Source organism: Hyalella azteca, unplaced genomic scaffold, assembly GCF_000764305.2.
Source record: "Hyalella azteca isolate HAZT.00-mixed unplaced genomic scaffold, Hazt_2.0.2 contig4353, whole genome shotgun sequence".
NCBI lineage: Eukaryota > Metazoa > Arthropoda > Malacostraca > Amphipoda > Hyalellidae > Hyalella > Hyalella azteca.
The window spans coordinates 410076-428296 of NW_025934572.1; the positions used below are offsets into that span (position 1 = coordinate 410076).

At 40.2% G+C, this 18221-nt stretch overlaps 1 protein-coding gene across 1 annotated transcript; it reads right to left on the minus strand.

Annotated features, from left to right (window-relative positions):
* Positions 1-226: 226 nt before the first annotated feature.
* LOC108682147 lies at positions 227-14220 on the minus strand. The gene is made up of 4 exons (XM_018171264.2): positions 14069-14220; positions 3192-6177; positions 1828-2913; positions 227-1014 (listed from the first exon to the last, which is right to left on the minus strand). The coding sequence occupies exons 2-4, from the start codon at positions 6043-6045 to the stop codon at positions 293-295; spliced, it is 4662 nt and encodes a 1553-aa protein (XP_018026753.1). The 5' UTR covers positions 6046-6177; positions 14069-14220; the 3' UTR covers positions 227-292.
* Positions 14221-18221: the final 4001 nt, after the last annotated feature.

An 18221-nucleotide genomic window follows, 5' to 3' on the forward strand; every position in this document is an offset into this window, starting at 1 on the left:
TAGAAATTTTCCTGCAAGACGTATATGACTTCTGCGGCAAATAAAATAACCAGTTTTTCAAAATTAAATAACAAACTTAGTCAGGACAAAGTTATTCATCGCGAATAAGATAAATTTACATTGGTAGAAGTGACGAAGGTTTTCAAGCATTTAACTTTATTGACCATGTTATCGATCAAAAATTTTTTAAATCACGAATGTAGTTTCATTTAAAATTTTTGATAACAATTGCGATAGAAACGTACTAAGAAATGGTAAATTTTTCAGATGTAAATCGCGAGCCCTGCACAATCTACGCAGTCAAAATTTTCGCAGAAGAATCGGTGGCACTGGAGACGTGATCAGTCGACGAGTTCATGTCAACGTCAGACGTTTGCTGAAGTTGCGCCTCGGTATGGTTTATTTCACTGGGGGACGTGTCAACGGTAGGAAAACGAGGTATGCAGGATCCCCCAGTATTGACGATAGGATCCAAGGAAGAGTTGCTGCCGGGATTAGACCCAGACGATAGAGGGGATAGTGGATCCGTCGTTGATGTGGCGTACGATCGCACAATAGTGCTTTTCCTGCCTATCATAATGTTTCCGGATTCGGATTTTGAACCGTTTTCTTCGTCGTTGGAGAGATGTTCTTCAAGTAAATTTTGATTGGAGGAAGTTATGCAATAAACATTTGTTGACTGTGTATGCTTTTCTTTGGCTAGTGAGTCTGGAGAACTGACTTGGTCTTTGGTTTCGGAACTTGTCGTCACCACAGGTTGCTCGGAACCAAATATTGTCTCGTTTGGTGTCAACCTATCGTTCGATTTTAATAAATCCTGTTCACAATTCCTTGAGTCAGGAGACGCCAAGGAAGTTTGCGGTGATTTATCTTCGTTAGCTTTAGACTCACGATCATTAGATTCAGACAGAGCATTTTCTGTCACGCAGTCCTGAGGGACTCTTGACGACGGTAAGGTCATCTCGACTTCGGATGCTGTTGATTCGTTTCCACGTAATGCATCGCGGGCAGACCCTATTAAAAATAAATTTAGATTAGATAAAAAAGCTTGGTTTTATAGTAGAAGATTTGTTTAGGCTCGAAAGTAAATAACATTTTAATATAAATTGATTATCATATCGAAATTGTCCTAATTCAAGAGTAAATGAAAAAAATCGCGTTAAACATGGAAGGTATTAATAATAATTGACAAACAATTATTTTTATCAAAATAGAAATTCTGTTTCATATTTTAATACATGTATGATTTTGACAGCAAAAAATTTCACCGGCAATAAGGCGCGATAAACCCGAAAACGTCAGAGAGTGTAATAATGCTCGTAAATTTTCTTCGTGTATTTTTTTCTGTCACATGAAGCGCTCACGTTATTACCGCTTATTTCCTATTACATTGGGAGGGTCGTCCTCCAAAACAGAATTCATTTAAATAAATTTGCTTCGAAACAATACAGCATATATGGCCTTCATTGCTATGGCTTACTCGATGCTTTTCAGTATAAACAAATATATAAATTCAGATGAATTCATGTCCTAGGAAAGGACTTGAACCAAGTGAATACATCGAAAATGATATAATCTATACGTGGAATTTACTTATATTCCGTGGTATATAATCTTTATCTGGGGATAATTTCAACATTTCTAAGAGAAATTTGACCAATTATTTGAGAAGTAAAGTGGTAAACTTCAAAAGAAAGTTTCAATTCCGGTTATGGAACCTAGTTATCGCAATGAACTTTTAAAGGCTTGATATGAATTTCGCAAATCAAAACACTTTCTTGTTAGAAAAATGTAGCTAAACTCAAAACTATAAAGCTCTAAACTAACCTGCTTGGGCGCTGAGCAGCTCCAGGATGTCTTCTATGGAGCAATCCTCCCATCCCCATTCCGATCGAGTTTCTGGGTTAATAAACTGTTTCAAGAATAGTTTGAAATTCATCTTCATTCGCTGAAAATGGTCTGGATCAGACGAAGGTTCGCCTCCTCCCTTTTTTACCATTTCCTCTAGTAATTTGCCCGGTTCATCCAGCAACGGTCGCAGAGATTCAGCCTCTGGAACACTCAACAACGTTGTGAGTACAGGACGAAGCAAGGTTGTGAATCGGTCACCTGTTGTCTCTTTCTCCGTGGACAAATTTAGTGTAGATGTCTCGACTTTTTCTTTTTGAGGGGATCCTGGACTTTGGACGACCTTTTCTACAGGTTTTCCAGAAAGTTCGCCTTTCTCTACGTCCACCAAACAATTCTGTGGGGTCACCTCTTCATAAACCTGAATTTCACGGATATTCTGCACTTCAAGCAGACCACTTTCAACTGAATACGACTTGGTATTAGGTACAAAAGGTGGTGGGGTTTCCGCTCGAGCAGTCGAAGCAAAAAGTTCATCTTCCTTATCATTATATTTGTCTTTTTTAGTCAAAGAATAAGGGGTTTTTGATTGGTAAGAACACGACGGCCAGTCAAAAGAAGTATGACTGACTGGCGCCGAAAATATGGCTTTCTCGGATTCCCGAGCATACAAACTTTGGTTGGGCTTATCAAGAGTAACGTTGTCATCTATCGATAGTCTCCGAACACTTCTAGAAGAAAGTTGTGGGTCTTTGGCTGGACTCTCCAATTTGGAGCAATTACTGAACGGACGAGGTAAGCTTTCGAAAGACGAGGAATTTGGAACTGCGCTGTTTGCGGGAGAGCTGCACACCGAGTCCGAAGTGGTCTGGAAGCCGGTATGGTAAACACCAGACGTATCCGGAGAGATATGGTCAATGCTGCAACGAGAAGAATTCTCAGTCTGCTTCTCAACACTTCTAGTTACCGTATAGTTGTTTCCCGGCGATGATGGCACACAGGTTGTGTTTGAATCAGGAGATACCCGCACGAAATGCCCTAAGCGAGAAGCTTCTTGTGGAGATCCTGTAAATGAGACAAAGGCTCATTATATCATGCATGCATAAATCGAATGCTTCAGATAGATTACAAAGTTGCATGAACAATTTATAATGCATAGTTGGATGTGTGGTAGGTAAAGTTCTAAATAATGTGCAGTTCTGAAGTACAAATGCATAAGTATCTATCATCCCCGCGGTCAGACATTATACTTTGCTGATCAATCATAAATATCACGATAATCGCACAGGTTAAAAATCTCGTTCAAACGAAGTATCGATATTTTAATCAATGCGTCGACGTACCTGAATCAGCGCTGTACTGAGTTCGTAGCTGCTTCTTATAGTTTCTAGAAATTTCGGGAGCATTCAAGAAGGCAGCATTCGCACGTTCATCTGAAAACTTCCGTTTTTTAGGAAACGAAGTATCTTTAGAAAATTGTGGAGAATTCGTTAAGTTCATGCATTCGTTGGCAGCACGAGGTGACTGAGGATTATTTTCAATGGTGGTAGGCTGCTCGCGACTTTGCATCAATGCAGCGTCTTTCATTCGTTCGAATATTATAGCTTTTGGTGACATTCCATACTCTCTCCGGCCATTGCAATCTTTCCGCTTCAGAATTTCGATATTTTTATGTTGAAAAGCTGAACCTGAGCTTGTAGTGGGATTTTCTGTACAGCCCAAGGTAGAGTTTAAACTATTGGGATTAAATTCAGAACTATATTCAGGAGGTCTGTGAGCACCGGAAGGCAACGAAATTTCTTTACTGTTTCCTACTTCCAATGCGTCTGCTGATGAAGCTGAATGCTGAGATAGTGGAGCTCGTTGAGGCTCAGATGGGTTATGACAGTGCTGGTTTGGAAAACTAGTGACGTGGGAGACAGAAGTATTATAACCCAATGTCCTCTCATAGGCAGTAATTGGTGTAGAAAGACCAGTTGCAGTGTTCTTTGGATGAGCGCGTGTATCAAGTGAATGAAATTCAGACGATTGCACTGCATTTGGAGAAAACGAGGGATTACTGAGGTAAGCTCTGTCACTAGAAACGGTAGCTTGAGCACCAGTGTCATTTGAGAGAGGTCGTGTCAACTGCCCCTGTGAAGTTTGAAAGTCTTTCGTGGGTGCGCCAGTAGAAATATTCGAATATTGGTGCCTTTTCTCTACCATTGAGGGATGATCCACGTCCATATGAGAGGGATAGTTGTAACTGTGATGATGCGTAGCGAGTTCGGAAATTCTTTGCTGTTGAGGGTCAAAGACATTGGAGCATCTTTCACGGATCCCATAATGTTTACCCATGGAAGCCTCAGATAAAGCATTGTGGGACAATTGCTGCTGTGGTCGGTTGTATTGTTGTACAGAATGGCTACTCTGAAATTGTCCAGAATATCTTGAAGCTGGCAGGTGATTACTTTCGACCCGTTCAGCGCCGCTCTGCCAATGAGTCTGAATGGAGTCCGTATCATGTCTCGTACTGAGTGTTTTTTTATCACTATGAACCTGAGGAAGGATTGAGGATTGTTGTGCCAGCACTTGTTTTGATGAAGTTTCTCGATTATAAGCAGTCGGATTTGACGCTTGAAACGAGACAGTAGAATTAACGGGATCCGCGTGGTACGGAAGCTGGGAAATATTTACAGCATCGTGTAATCTGGGCCGGGGAATGTGATTATTATTAACATTATTCGCCTGATGAGGAGCGGTTGTGTAATAAGGTTCAGGTTTGGAGTAGAAGGCGTTAGCGGTGCATGTTCTGCTTGTCCGCATGCCATCAGCTGTATGATCAAATGTAAAACGCTCTTGTGGACCAACCGCCTTATTGGTGGCATTGTTAGTTATGTGCGACGGCACATTCTGCATTGAGTTAGGGACTTGTGAATCTAATTCATTTTTATTGTTTATATTATTCGGAAGTAACTTGGTTTGGTTCATTTGGACTTGATCACCCACGCTAGGGTGCTCGGAGGGTAAACTTGCAATACTTGGGACTTTCATAGTTTTAGATTCAGGTCTAATGACATTTGAGTGTTGCATAAAATATGGGTAGTTTGGATTTGGAATTCGCGTGATCGTATTTTGAGAACGAAAGTTATTTTCAATAGGTATTCGTATGTACTGACGTATGACTCCGTTATGTAACCCGTGGTTCGGAAGCCGATGTTGAGATTCTATGGCATACATTGGTACTGGTGGCTGGACAATTTCCTTTTGTGGATATACTGCTCTGTAATGAACTCTTTGTTGTGGCACTCGAGGCAGCATTTTGGCCCGATCATGAGCTGCAGAGCCAGGCACTCCCTCTGCGGTCATGGGCCTTGCTGGTTCAGTGGAAGGATGGAATACCATTCTACCTGTCATGCGCTCAGCTAGCGCATATGGGTGAGGTGCTGTGAGATGCTGTTTTGAAGAAGGCATATTAGGGGATGTTGGTTGTAGAGGCTGATGGTACTTAGCGTCATACGGTGGATATTGATAAACAGGATTGTGGGGATGTCTTGCGTACATGGGCTGGATTTGATGAGCAGGTGCTGGTGTCGGATGATTAGAAACTGCTGTGTTGAAAGTCTTGGCAGAAGGGGAGGAGGAATTTTGGCTTGGAGGATTGGTTTCATTAATTGGTTGTGGTCCTGTGCTGTGATCATATCTTCGGTCAGTATTGTGAAGTGAATATTGAGGAGGACCAGCGTGAACAGAGTTCGGGTGACCATTTATATAATTCGAATGTAGATGAGGAGCTGAATTGCCGACTAAATACCCAGCAGCGTGGTATTCGGTGTAGCCATTTTTTGTTTTGACTGCTCTGTACTGAGGCCGAGTTGGATCGTGCAAGACTATGTGACCTTCTCGCCGACGGTCGAACGGCGGAGGCATTCTGGGTCCCCAGCCTTGGATTTGCTGGCTATGATAAGGCACTGGATATGCATAAGGAGGCACTGAACGTTGTACTGCATTAGGTCTTCCTACGACGATGCTCTCTTTTCTTGGTTCCGTTGCATATGTTCGCGGTTGCTGTGTCGTTACCAATTGATTTGCTGCCATCGATGACGCCGGAGGGGCGCTTTCAACTTGGTCTGAAGAGCTCATGTAATCGCCAAGTTCGTCAATACCGACGGCAGAGCAGGCAGCCGCCAAAATATCCGGTGCCTCTTCACCAGACATTTTGGGTAAGGGTTACACGAACTATTTCAAATAAAGTTTATTTGATTGAAATTTTAGAGTGAAGTTATATCACTGTCTATTTTAACTTCTTGTTATGTTTCATTGTCGTTATTCAGTGCCCTCACCGACTCCCTGGAAAGAAAAGAAAAATACTTTCGTAATTCCGATAATATAAAAAAAGTTTTTGCCTTAAATATAATCACTAAATCTAAAAATATACTCTGAATTTACCTCTTCGGCCTGATATAATCTCAATTCACATAAATTCACATCAGTCAAGTAATGAACCCCAAGATTAAACACATTCATTTCCATCTCTTAAATCATTTTTTTGGTTATGAAATCAACTATGAATGACTCGACTCAAAGGAAGTTGCCATATATGATAATTCAATCAGCGAAATAATTTGCCGAAATCTATTAAATAAAGTATCAATTTCCTGGAAGCAAAACAATATATCTACAAAGCGGTCAAAATCTGGCTACATTCGGTATCAATAAACTGGCATTTATCAGAAAAAAAATTAACGAGTCATAAATGGGAGGCAGTGTTCACTTGTCAGAGACAAAATAACAAGGAGAGCAACTATACATAGAGAAGCCATACGCAGTTACTGACGACTAAGACTTCGTAGGAAAATGCGATCGATGAGCAGCGAACTCAAGTTACGTGAACATTCTTCCAGGCGTGTCGCAAACAGCACTATCATGACAAACAATGATTCACCATCGAATAGTTAGCTAGATTGACAAATATTTCCATGATCATATATTCCTACCATCTTTTAATAATAAAAGTAGTAAGGAAGTTGATTAACTTTCCCAGTGTAAATGAACAAATTTTTACAATTGCTCATCATAGAAAATATTGATATTTGGAATGCTTATTGCTGCTCTGCGGTGTGCTGCTATGAAATGACCATCTAATGACCAAGTAATTCGTTAAACGCTTATTACGGTAATAACGCCTCAGGCTGAAGCACTTCTTTGTTTCGCCTTTGGCCGGTACAACAAATAGAACATCTTCAAATTACTTAGGCTCTCATCGATTCAATGGTGAAAGACTGCAAGCCCAAACATAATACCCAGTAGTCTAATATATAAGCCACAGTAGTTCCCTATTCGACATTACTGGTGTCTGAGGGGTGGCCGACTCACTGTCGTCGCATAGTTGGCTTTACTTTTCAACAGTTAGTGCATCAGTTAGCAGAACAAAGAAAGTTGTTTGCCGCACAGTAATTGTTTGATTAGTAATTCATCAAATCGCTATTTCATTGCCGCGTGAATGCACTCCGAATTATTGCCTAACCAGGTACATGAGTGCTCGTTGAATGATTTAACTTTGAGCTTTTAAAGCATCGACGTACGTCTCTTCAACTAAAATTGTAAACTTTGTGTGATAAGAAAGATAAATCTTTCTTATTTGTAAACCGCTTTGCAAGATAAATCTTTCTTATCTCTGTTATCTCTTGATACAGGACTTATTTTAATTTATTGTGAATTCATGAGAATGTCATTTCTTTGGGACATTTTTATTGACTTGCATTCACAGTGTTATTTTTTCAAAGAATAAACCTTAACTGAATAAAATCAATCTCTAAAATTTCATTGGATAGCTCCAGGAAATGAGCACAGGTTGAGTGTTCGACGTTCCAGAAGTGTGAGCAGAAGCCCGGCGCGTATTTATCAACATCACAGCGTGTTGTCCGCAGCGCCGACGCTTGCCAGCCTCACAGCTCCTCGATCTTGGCAACGGACGTCGACGTGACGTTACACAACTGCTGCGGTGCACGTCGGTGACGTTACACAACTGCTGCGGTGCACGTCGGTGACGTTACATAACTGCTGCGGTGCACGGCAAACTGCTGCGGTGCACGTCGGTGACGTTACACAACTGCTGCGGTGCACGTCGGTGACGTTACATAACTGCTGCGGTGCACGTCGGTGACGTTACACAACTGCTGCGGTGCACGTCGGTGACGTTACACAACTGCTGCTGTGTACGTCGGTACTGCTACTTAATTAAGGGCTGATGTATAGGTCGGTTGGGCGTAGATATAATGATTCGCAGACGTGGCGGACGAAGTGACCATGGTATCGCCGGCTGGAATGCAAACTGCCGAAGAATATTTACGAAGCAAGTCCGTCACACTGACGTAACATTCATAATCGAACGAGCTTTATCATAGCATGCAATTTACGACCTTATATTTGCGGACAAAGTATATCATTGTTATTACATGATGGTGTCTTATCGTACCTCATATTAGTCTTCAAGTAGTATCGAACCTTATATTAGTCGTCAAGGTAGATAATAGATATATCATGCGAGTATCGGACCTCATATTAGTCACTGAGTGAGATCATTGCTATACCATGCGAGTATCGGACCTCATATATGTGGCTGAGTGAGATCATTGCTATACCATGCGAGTATCGGACCTCATATATGTGGCTGAGTGAGATCATTGATGTACCATGCGAGTATCGTACCTCATATATGTGGCTGAGTGAGATCATTGATGTACCATGCGAGTATCGTACCTCATATATGTGGCTGAGTGAGATCATTGCTATACCATGCGAGTATCGGACCTCATTTTGGTCACTGAGTGAGATCATTCATCTATCATCCGAGTATAGAACCTCATATTAGTCGTCAAGGTATATAATTGATATCACATGCGAGTATCGACCTCATATTAATCACAGTGAAGATGTTTCGCAGCCTTGTTAGCCTGTCTGCTGCTCGAGGTGCTGCAGGGCGACGAGTGTGTATGCGGTGGTCGCCATGGAGGCCCGACCACTCAGCTCCGAGCATGCATTAATACTGGCGCTAAAAAGGTCACAAAGACACTATAAAACAGGCGAGTAGAACACCACAAATGCCATTAATTTTTAAACTAATGACTTAATACCACTAGGCTAAAGTTAATATTCAGTCGTTAAATTTCTACGCTAATGTGTTCCGTGACGGCCTTTAAGTATATGATTTATGGTTTATCTGACAATAATAAGTTGCTGATTAATGAGTACGTACTCATTTATTCTGCGTGAAATTGGTAGTGCCGGGCATGAAAACTTACTTATCGTCTAAAATTGCGGAACCGATAACAACGAGGGGTTATGGAGCTATTTGGTAATTTTACCACATTTGGCCGAGATAATATAATACGTTATATAAATCATACATATATGCTTTGCGATTTCTAAATCTTAATTTCAATCATTCCCACTGATCTTTCTATTTCCCTACAAAAATGAAGTTTCCCCCTTCAAAGTTATATTTACCGACATATAATTTTTACCCTAACTTATTTCTATTTATATACATGCGCGGCAACAAGGAAGTTGCTCCATTTGTGGCCTAAATTTTTCATAGACTTGTGGTCATTAGTCACGTTGATGACCTGCTTCTTTCTCGCGTCAATTCGCGATGCAGTCGATAATCAATGAGTGTGACAAGCTCGGCTCGATCGCGCTAGACGGCCGTGGCAGGTGCCAGTCTACATAGATGCCCAGGAGAAGCCTGCGAGGGCTCAGCTCTTCACCTTTGCTTTTGGTGAAGAAATTCCCTGTTCTTGTGGAGAGGTGCACCCGTGCAAAATTTTACCCTTCATACTTTTTAGCGCATTTTCTCGTTTATGGAAAAAAATGCACTATTGTGCTCGCCATGTCCGTCTGTCCGTCCGTCCGTCTGTCTGTCTGTCCGTCCGTCCGTGACTTCACGTTTTCGTCGACGAGAAAATGCGCTCTCTGCCACTCACTGCAGTGAGTCCTGAGTTATATCTTTTTGTACTTGCAATCCGACTTTTGGCTGTACTTCACTTCATTGGGGCCAGCGAAGAATTGGTTTTTGTTTTCTATCATTACATTTTAAGAAATATGGTCAAGCATTTTATTATTAAGTGAAATTAATATTATCATGTAGTTTGGAACGTATCATTTATCAAGAAATTTTATTTTATTTTCAGTGCAACATGCATTGTTGCATGTATTCAGAGCCTTCTTCTCAGATCAGTTACTCACTTGTATGCGTTTGCTCGCTTTTAATTGAATTTTTTCCTGTTTTTATTTGATTGCCTTCACTCACGTGAAATATATGTGGTATGGAAGCACTTAACGAAGTAATCGAATTTTTCCTATAGCGATGCATCAGTTTGTGCCCAATAGTGACAGAATACAGACTAATTCGAGCTGGTAAACTCACATCCATACCCATGCATTAGTCCTCTTTATGTGGCACCGATTTTGTAAGTTACGCTTTCTCCTAAGAACAAAAATTCACGATAGCAAACACATTTCAAAGAATTTTAAAATATGCTACAAATAAAAAACTCATCGGACAGTAGACTAATTTACATCATTAATCGGCATTTCATCTACGTCAACTAATTTTACTGAAGACCACCGATAATTATGGATATTTAATAATAGCAAGTCGTATCTAATAGCAAGCTTACGTTATTTCGTCGATCGCCTTAAAATCGTGCGGGATTGATATTATGACGAATAAATTTTCACGATTCCGGGGCTCAAGAAAATCACCTCTTAATTACATAAGCGAGAGGAAGAAATGCATATACACCGCGTAGATTTGTTTCATTCGTATTTACGATCCCGAGCTTATTAGGAAAAACACTTGAGTCATTAATATTGACGCTCTAAAATACCAGCACTTGCTGGAACCTTCAGTCAATCCCCTGAAACCGAATTTATGATCACTGTGAAGTCCAAAACACCGCATGAATTAAAAAGCAACTATTTCCACTCATCAACTAATTCCTTCCAACAAAAGCATTCATTATCCTACTAAACTCAATCACCGTAGCACTTTTACTGAGCACCTCAATAATGTTCGAGATCGTAGTCTTGGATCCTCCGAAATAATTAAAATTACTGCAGGTCGGTGGATCCTATTCCAACACGTCTTCCCAGGCCTGGCTATAGTCCCGATACTCTGGAACGCTGGCGACGTTCGGTGAGCGTTTCAAAATGCTTTGCACTGCGCGTTCTAGGCATTTCCACTAGAAAACTTTTAAAAAAAACTAGCGAATTTTTCATGAAAAATAACGTCACTTTACAAACCACACACAATAAATGCAATAGATATGCAGTCATCGAGCTCACGAAGATCCCTAGTCTTTGAATAATTGAGTGACCACTCTTCTCTTCATGCTACACCATTTTACCGGACCCACGGCAACTGACCCTGTCTTACACAGCTGCAAAGGATGTTCTTATCTCGAAGGAAACGTGTTATCTCAGGAAGACAGTGAAGCATCCTTGCCCTCTTGCTTACTCACTGACAACTGTGAGCTAGCACGACGGGTGCACTCGACTCCAGCGCCTACTGAACTATACTAGCTCGGCACCAGCCTGACCTGCCACACCACGCAGACACTCTCTAGCTCGAACGATCGGTGATATGCAGCTCGTTCATTGGTATCAACAGGTCTCCGGCTAAGAATTAATAAAACTTGTTATATTTAATCATGAATTGAATATAGAAGCAATTTGATATTTATATAATACCCTTATAAGGTAAAAAGTGGGGCAGACCTCGCGATCAATTCACGAACTTTACGGTCTTTCGTGCAATATCAAGGAGTGTTTCGGTAAGAGAATCGTGGCCATAATTATTGGTATTAAATTGTTAATGAGGCCGATAATTAATATCGAAGCAGAAATGCGGATTTAAACAAAGTATTTATAACAAATTTACATTATGTGTGGCTGGGAAAGGGTTGATCAGAACCACATACTGGGCACGATGGTTTCTTATGTAACTACCATACAGACTTGACTCTGCAATACCCATATATGGCCAATGGATTTCGCTTGTAAATAACCAACTAAACTTTTATAGGCCTGAACAAATTTATTTACAATTCATATTTAGTATCATTGGACGAAAAATATCCCTATTCGGTTAAAATTTGCCGCAAATTGTTTGCAAAAACAATATGCCCTCATTTATAAGGAAGCCATTTGACTCAAGGAGATCGTACAATGTATATTATATTCATCTACCATGCATGAATTTACCGGAAGCTTCTGAGCAAAAAATTTACAGCTTAAATTTTCATTATTGAACAAGTCTCTCATATGCATAAACACATGTCACACGTCAACCACTACCGTTTGACAGATATTCTCATTTGAATATATCAACTTGTCAACAATCGTTGCTGTCACTTATCCACAATAAAATATTTTAGCGCCCACGGTTAGTAGAGTGCCACGTCAATTATTGCGGCAACATTTCGCGGAGACGCTACGGGCGAATAGATGCAGCCCGCCAGTTTACCGTGTAGAGTCGCCGACTAATGTTGATACGTCGACGCTTCACTGCATCGGCTGTGTCCGAATTACTGCTGTGAGTGTTTCATTACTAGAATCCTTTCAGATCGTATATAAGTACTTATATTATTAGTCTGTTTATATCGCAAGTTCACAAGGAATTTAAAAGCAAAGAAAACGCCAAGAAAATTCACCATATCGATATTGAAAACGTTTCGGAGTCCAGCTCCATCAGTTCGGCAAACTAAGAAGGAATAAAATCACTTTAAAAGTCAAAATTCAATGACGGACATAAAACCTAAATAATGTTATAATGTTAGGTCTTGTTTAGGTTTTATGTCCGTCTTTGAATTTTGACTTTTAAAGTGATTTTATTCATTCTTAGTTTAGTCGAACTGATGATGGAGCTGGACTCCGAAACGTTTTCAATATCGATATGGTGAATTTTCTTGGCGTTTTCTTTGCTTTTAAATTCCTTTAGAATCCTTTCATATTAATTCTGTGTACACTTTTTACGTTCAAATACCTGCTGAATGCGTCACAATTTTATTTTATGATTACCCACAAAGAACCGAGTCTTGAATATTGGCGCAACATTTGTGTTAGTTTCCTATTTCTTACTCTTGCAGCTTGCAAGAACAATAAAGGAAAGAAAAAACCGAAGTTCGTCTGTTAACTGCCTTCGCGGCACAGCCTTTTCATGAAGCCCTTTGGGCATCAAGAGCAAGCGAACTTTGGTTTTTCTTTCCTTCATTGTTCTTGTGAGCTGCATGAGTGAGAAATAGGAATGTTTGCGTGGAGATGCTGACAGGTTGCGTATCATTGAACACCGCAACTAACACAAATGTTGCGCCAATATTCTCGACTAGGTTCATTGTGGGTAATCATAAAAGAAAATTGTGACGCATTCAGCAGGTATTTGAACGTAAAAAGTGTACACAGAATTAATATGAAAGGATTCTAGTAATAAAACACTCACAGCAGTAATTCGGACACATAGGCGATGCAGTGAAGCATCGACGTATCAACATTAGTCTCCGACTCTCTATGATAAACTGGCGGGCTGCGTCTATTCGCCCATAGCCCATCTCCTCGAAATGTTGCCGCAATAATTTACGTGACACTCTACTAATCGCGGGCGCAAAGATGTTTTATTGTGGATAAGTGACAGTTGAACATGTCGTACGTCATGCATCGACAGACGTCGTACACGTCAATCCTCTCCAGAGACGATGTCGTAAGTTGTGACATGGAGTCCTAATAATTGTCAGTTGACATAAGTCGTCACCAATCATACGTTAACAGTTTAAAAATGCGTTACGCTGTCGTTAGTCATAATTTACATAGCTTACAAAAGTTGTCAGCTATCGTATGTTAACAGCTTAAAAATGCCACATCTGTTATTATTTAAATAAATATTGCCTCGAGTTTCGAAAGATTTAATGTGTTTTTGATTATAAACAAGGAAAATTTGTTTCCTGCATGGAATCTTTTACATTTTTGCAACTTATTTTCTTGACAGTCTAACTTCCTTTCAATGGAAACTTCTCCGTTCGAAATTTTTCGAAAGAGAAAGAACCTGTATACTTGACCTAGATAAATACAGATTTTCTATTTGAAATAGATGTACACAACAACTGCACCGATAAATACCTGAAATTCACCTGCAAAATAAATAACTTTTTACAGGGCGTTTTTCGGCTTCAAAAACGACACTCACCTACGATGCTACGACGGACAAAGACACCTCTAGACGCTCCATGGGCCGAGTGTCCTCCTTAGTCCATAGGAAGCGCCTTGGCCGAGCCAAATGAAAATCGAATAATTGATGTAATTTCAGAGCTCACAAAGCCAACTCGTTGTGCTAACACTTGTCCCAACAAACTCTGAATAAGTCATGATGTGGTGCCGGACTTAACAGAGGCTGTTGATGAACATGTAACTTGATGATAACGAAGACCCTGGCTCTCTTATCTTGTCTCTTATCATGTCTTATCATAGAAACAATTACTAGGTATTGCTTATCAGTCTTACATGCGACCTCGTAGTCTACCTTTGAAACATTCGCTGCCTGGGAGCTCATCACATTATTCTAAAGTTTTGCTCGATGGCATTTGCTTTCAAAATTCTGGATAGCTGGCAACTTATTAAGTCGAGATGTTTTAAAACGTAGGTTTTAGCCCAAGTGTTGAATTCCAATTCAATCTTAACATTTTATGAGTGGTTGTAATATGAACATCATTGCCCATCCATTATTCTCCGGTGCATATGAAATGATTTTCATGAATGTCCAAATGAAGCCGAAAAAAGCTCATAAGATGCATAACAATGTCATTATCGTTACGAGTGAAACTCTACGTTGAGAGTCCGAGACACCCAGGAAGTACGACTCAAACAACATACAGCATACAACTGCATCCGTTAGCAGACTATGCATGCAGCAGAGCGGCGGCAATGGAAATTTATGCCCATGGAGACAAGTTGTTAATAATTTATATTAATTTTGCCTACAACTGCTCACATCTTTAATCTACAAAGCAATCACATTAAAACAATTTGAGCCAACATATTGATCATCTTGCCGATAAACAGACGCTCTCAAAACCCACAATCAGACAAAGGATTCGCAAACTCGTGTGAAGCAATTGTTCCGACTATAGTAAATCATATTCGACTTATGGACGCAGGAAGGATAGAGATTGGCGAACGAAATTGCTTTGACGAAGATACAGAAGCATTACCTACTCCGTAAGCATGATTGCACTCATTAAGGGGAACGAAGCCCTATTCCAGTATTCCTTATGATTCCGCAAATGATGGATAACTTCAAGCTAGTTCAATTTAATCACGTACAATCGATGTTGTACATTATTCACGCATGTCCTTAGAAACAAGAGGCCAATGATCCGCAATACTGGAGTTGATAAACGGTAGTCAATTTCGCATGAGGCAGACAACTTTTAATATTTCCAATGTTAGAAACGATTAATTTCCGCTGCAAATATTTTCTGTCACTTCTGAAAACAAATAAAATGAAATTTATCCCAAAATAACGCTGCTACATCTTAGTTTTAAAAATTAAACATTCCGATTGAGAACCAAGTTTACTTTCAAATTAGAGCACGACTATCTCCGTTTATCATTAATTAATCATCATCACATAATATATACACGATAATGCTAAGAAAAAATAATAATAAGACCATTTGGCTGTAACCGTCGAATATGGTTTCGTCGCAATATATGATATGATTCTAGGAGCTGAGCATCACAAATCGTTGATCACTTATACGTCTCGGACAAATTTACGGCCGGACCCGCGGCCGGTCTCGCGGCCGCCGGACTCCAAAATTAGAAAAAACTAGCCAATTAAGAGTTCGCAGGCGAGTTCGCTGAAGTGTCGAATCGGAAACGAAAACCTCTCAGGGTAGGTCCAGTTGGGAACAGGTTGACCTATCATTTTTTGAGGTCTCGGACAAATTTACGGCCGGACCCGCGGCCGGAAAGGTTTTCTTAGTATTTTTTGTCGGTTCACATGTAGTCTATTTCGCACAAATAATTATACTTGACAAACGAACTAAATTACTTAAAATTGGCTGAATGAATTTCCTGGCTTGAATATTGTTCTTAAATGGATTGGTTGCAATCAAAATTTCAGGATGTCGTATAGCCGATCAATCCAACCTTATCGAACCGGATGCACAGCTATTTTGACAAATTTTGAAAAAATTAGTATCTGTGAAGTTCATATTATTGCATTATCGAGTGACTATAGAAAAATACGCAGAATTGTGTGCTCAAAATTATTTTATAGTTGTTGAAATTCATTATTAATGAGAGATTGAACTTTAATTTCTTACAGGTATGATTGTGCAAACAAGTTTTTAAAGAAATTTAATCAAAGAGAAAGAAAATTAGAATTAAATCAGTTATAATTCGAATAATAATTAGGAATTTACAAACTCCACCTGATATATTTAGTTCAATTTTTTGTCTGATGTAAATGAAAAAATGGAAAGGAAGGCCATCAAATTGCGGGAAGGAAATCTTTACCGAAACGGAAAGTATGTGTGGAATGTGGCCGTTGCGGTTTGACTCTTTGTTTTGTACAACATTCTGGAGTGAGGAGTCAGCGGATTGCTCGGTAGTCTCAGCCCTCAGCCTCAGGCCTGACAGATGTCAGCAAAGCAACTAGCCTAGGCGCAAATGAAAACTTGTACTTGATACTTATTGTTTAATTTGAATTTTATGATCTATTTCAAGACTGTATTTAGTATTACTATAATTACTATTCAGTGTCTAGGGATAAAATACAAACTTGGGTCACAAGTTGGGTTGGAAGAAGGGCAGGGATATTTATTTTAGGTCTTAGGATCAGTTCATTTTTAATTTCCTCATCTACTTCTACTCAAGATTTAAACCTATATATTTTATATGATAATGCTGGATTGTCATTGGCAACACTGAACACCATCTGTTTACATTTTGTATGTATAATAGCCGCCTAGTCTGGAAAAGTCCTATTTTTGTCTGAAATATCGCAGCTCTAATAAAGTAATATCATATAATTTCAGTAGGTATGAAATCTCGTGGCTCGAATGTCATAAATTTTTGTTTGATTAAAAAATTGCGGTTTGCACTTCGCAAACTGCAAACATGTCATTTCATAAAATTTTCAACTTCCGCAATCCGCATTGCTTTACCGTTTCTGCCAAAAATATCTTGCAGAAAAAACATAAACATCGTAATGTAAACAAATAAACAAAACGTTTGTTGAAGATCGCGCATAGTTGCGGTCATGTCAAAAGGGATTTGGTAGGTTTCCATTCTAAAGGCTTTTTAATAAATATGGCAACATTTTGTGACGTTTCATTGTTGCTGACGCGTAGTGAAGTGTTTTGAGAGTCATGTGAAGGCAACAGAACTTACGTAACGCATACGTTTTTTTATAGTTTTTCATTTCTCGATGCGTCCTTAATGTGTCCAAATATACCGCGTTTACCCTAATCAATTTTCATTACATTGCGCCAACTGTGCACAGCAATAGCTTTAAAAAAGTGAAAATGCACGGGAAAATTCACCGAAAACATACATCATCCTGAGTGTGGCATTAAGGACGCATCGAGAAATGAAAAACTATAAAAAAATAACCGTATGCGTTACTCAAGTTCTGTTTGCTTTATGTGACTCTTAACACACCGCACTACGTGTCAGCAACAACGAAACGTCACATAATGTTGCCATATTTATTTAAAAGCCTTTAGAATGGAAACCTACCAAATCCCTATATTCCGTCACTGTGTGTGGCAATATTCAGCACGTGGTGAGGCACTGAGGCGTATTCCGTCCGCGCTTCAAATTCTACTGATACGTAATGCCGTCATCCACGTGTTCAAATTCCGTTTGCTGTGTCAGCCATGGTGGAATTCTGACAAGAGAGGTACTTATGGCGCTCCGGGTGGGAGGGGGGGCTCCGGCAGGGGGGGAAGGTCCGTTTCCAACCCAGGCAGGTACTGAAGACCGGGGGGGCACCTCCCGTTCCGCAAATCATCTGCAATTTTGAAGCTTTTGTTACAGGAGATCAGGCAGCAGCAGCAAGAAGCAGCAGCAGCAGCAAGCAGCAGCAGCAAGTAGCAGCAGCAACAGCAAGTAGCAGCAGCAGCAAGTAGCAAGTAGCAGCAGCAACAGCAAGCAGCAGCAGCAAGCAGCAGCAGCAGCAGCAAGCAGCAGCAGCAAGTAGCAGCAGCAAGCAGCAGCACTCACTGTCTGCAGCAGCAGCAGCAAGCAGCAGCAGCAAGCAACAGCAAGCAGCAGCAGCAAGCAACAGCAAGCAGCAGCAGCAAGCAGCAGCAGCAATAAAAAATAAGATTTGA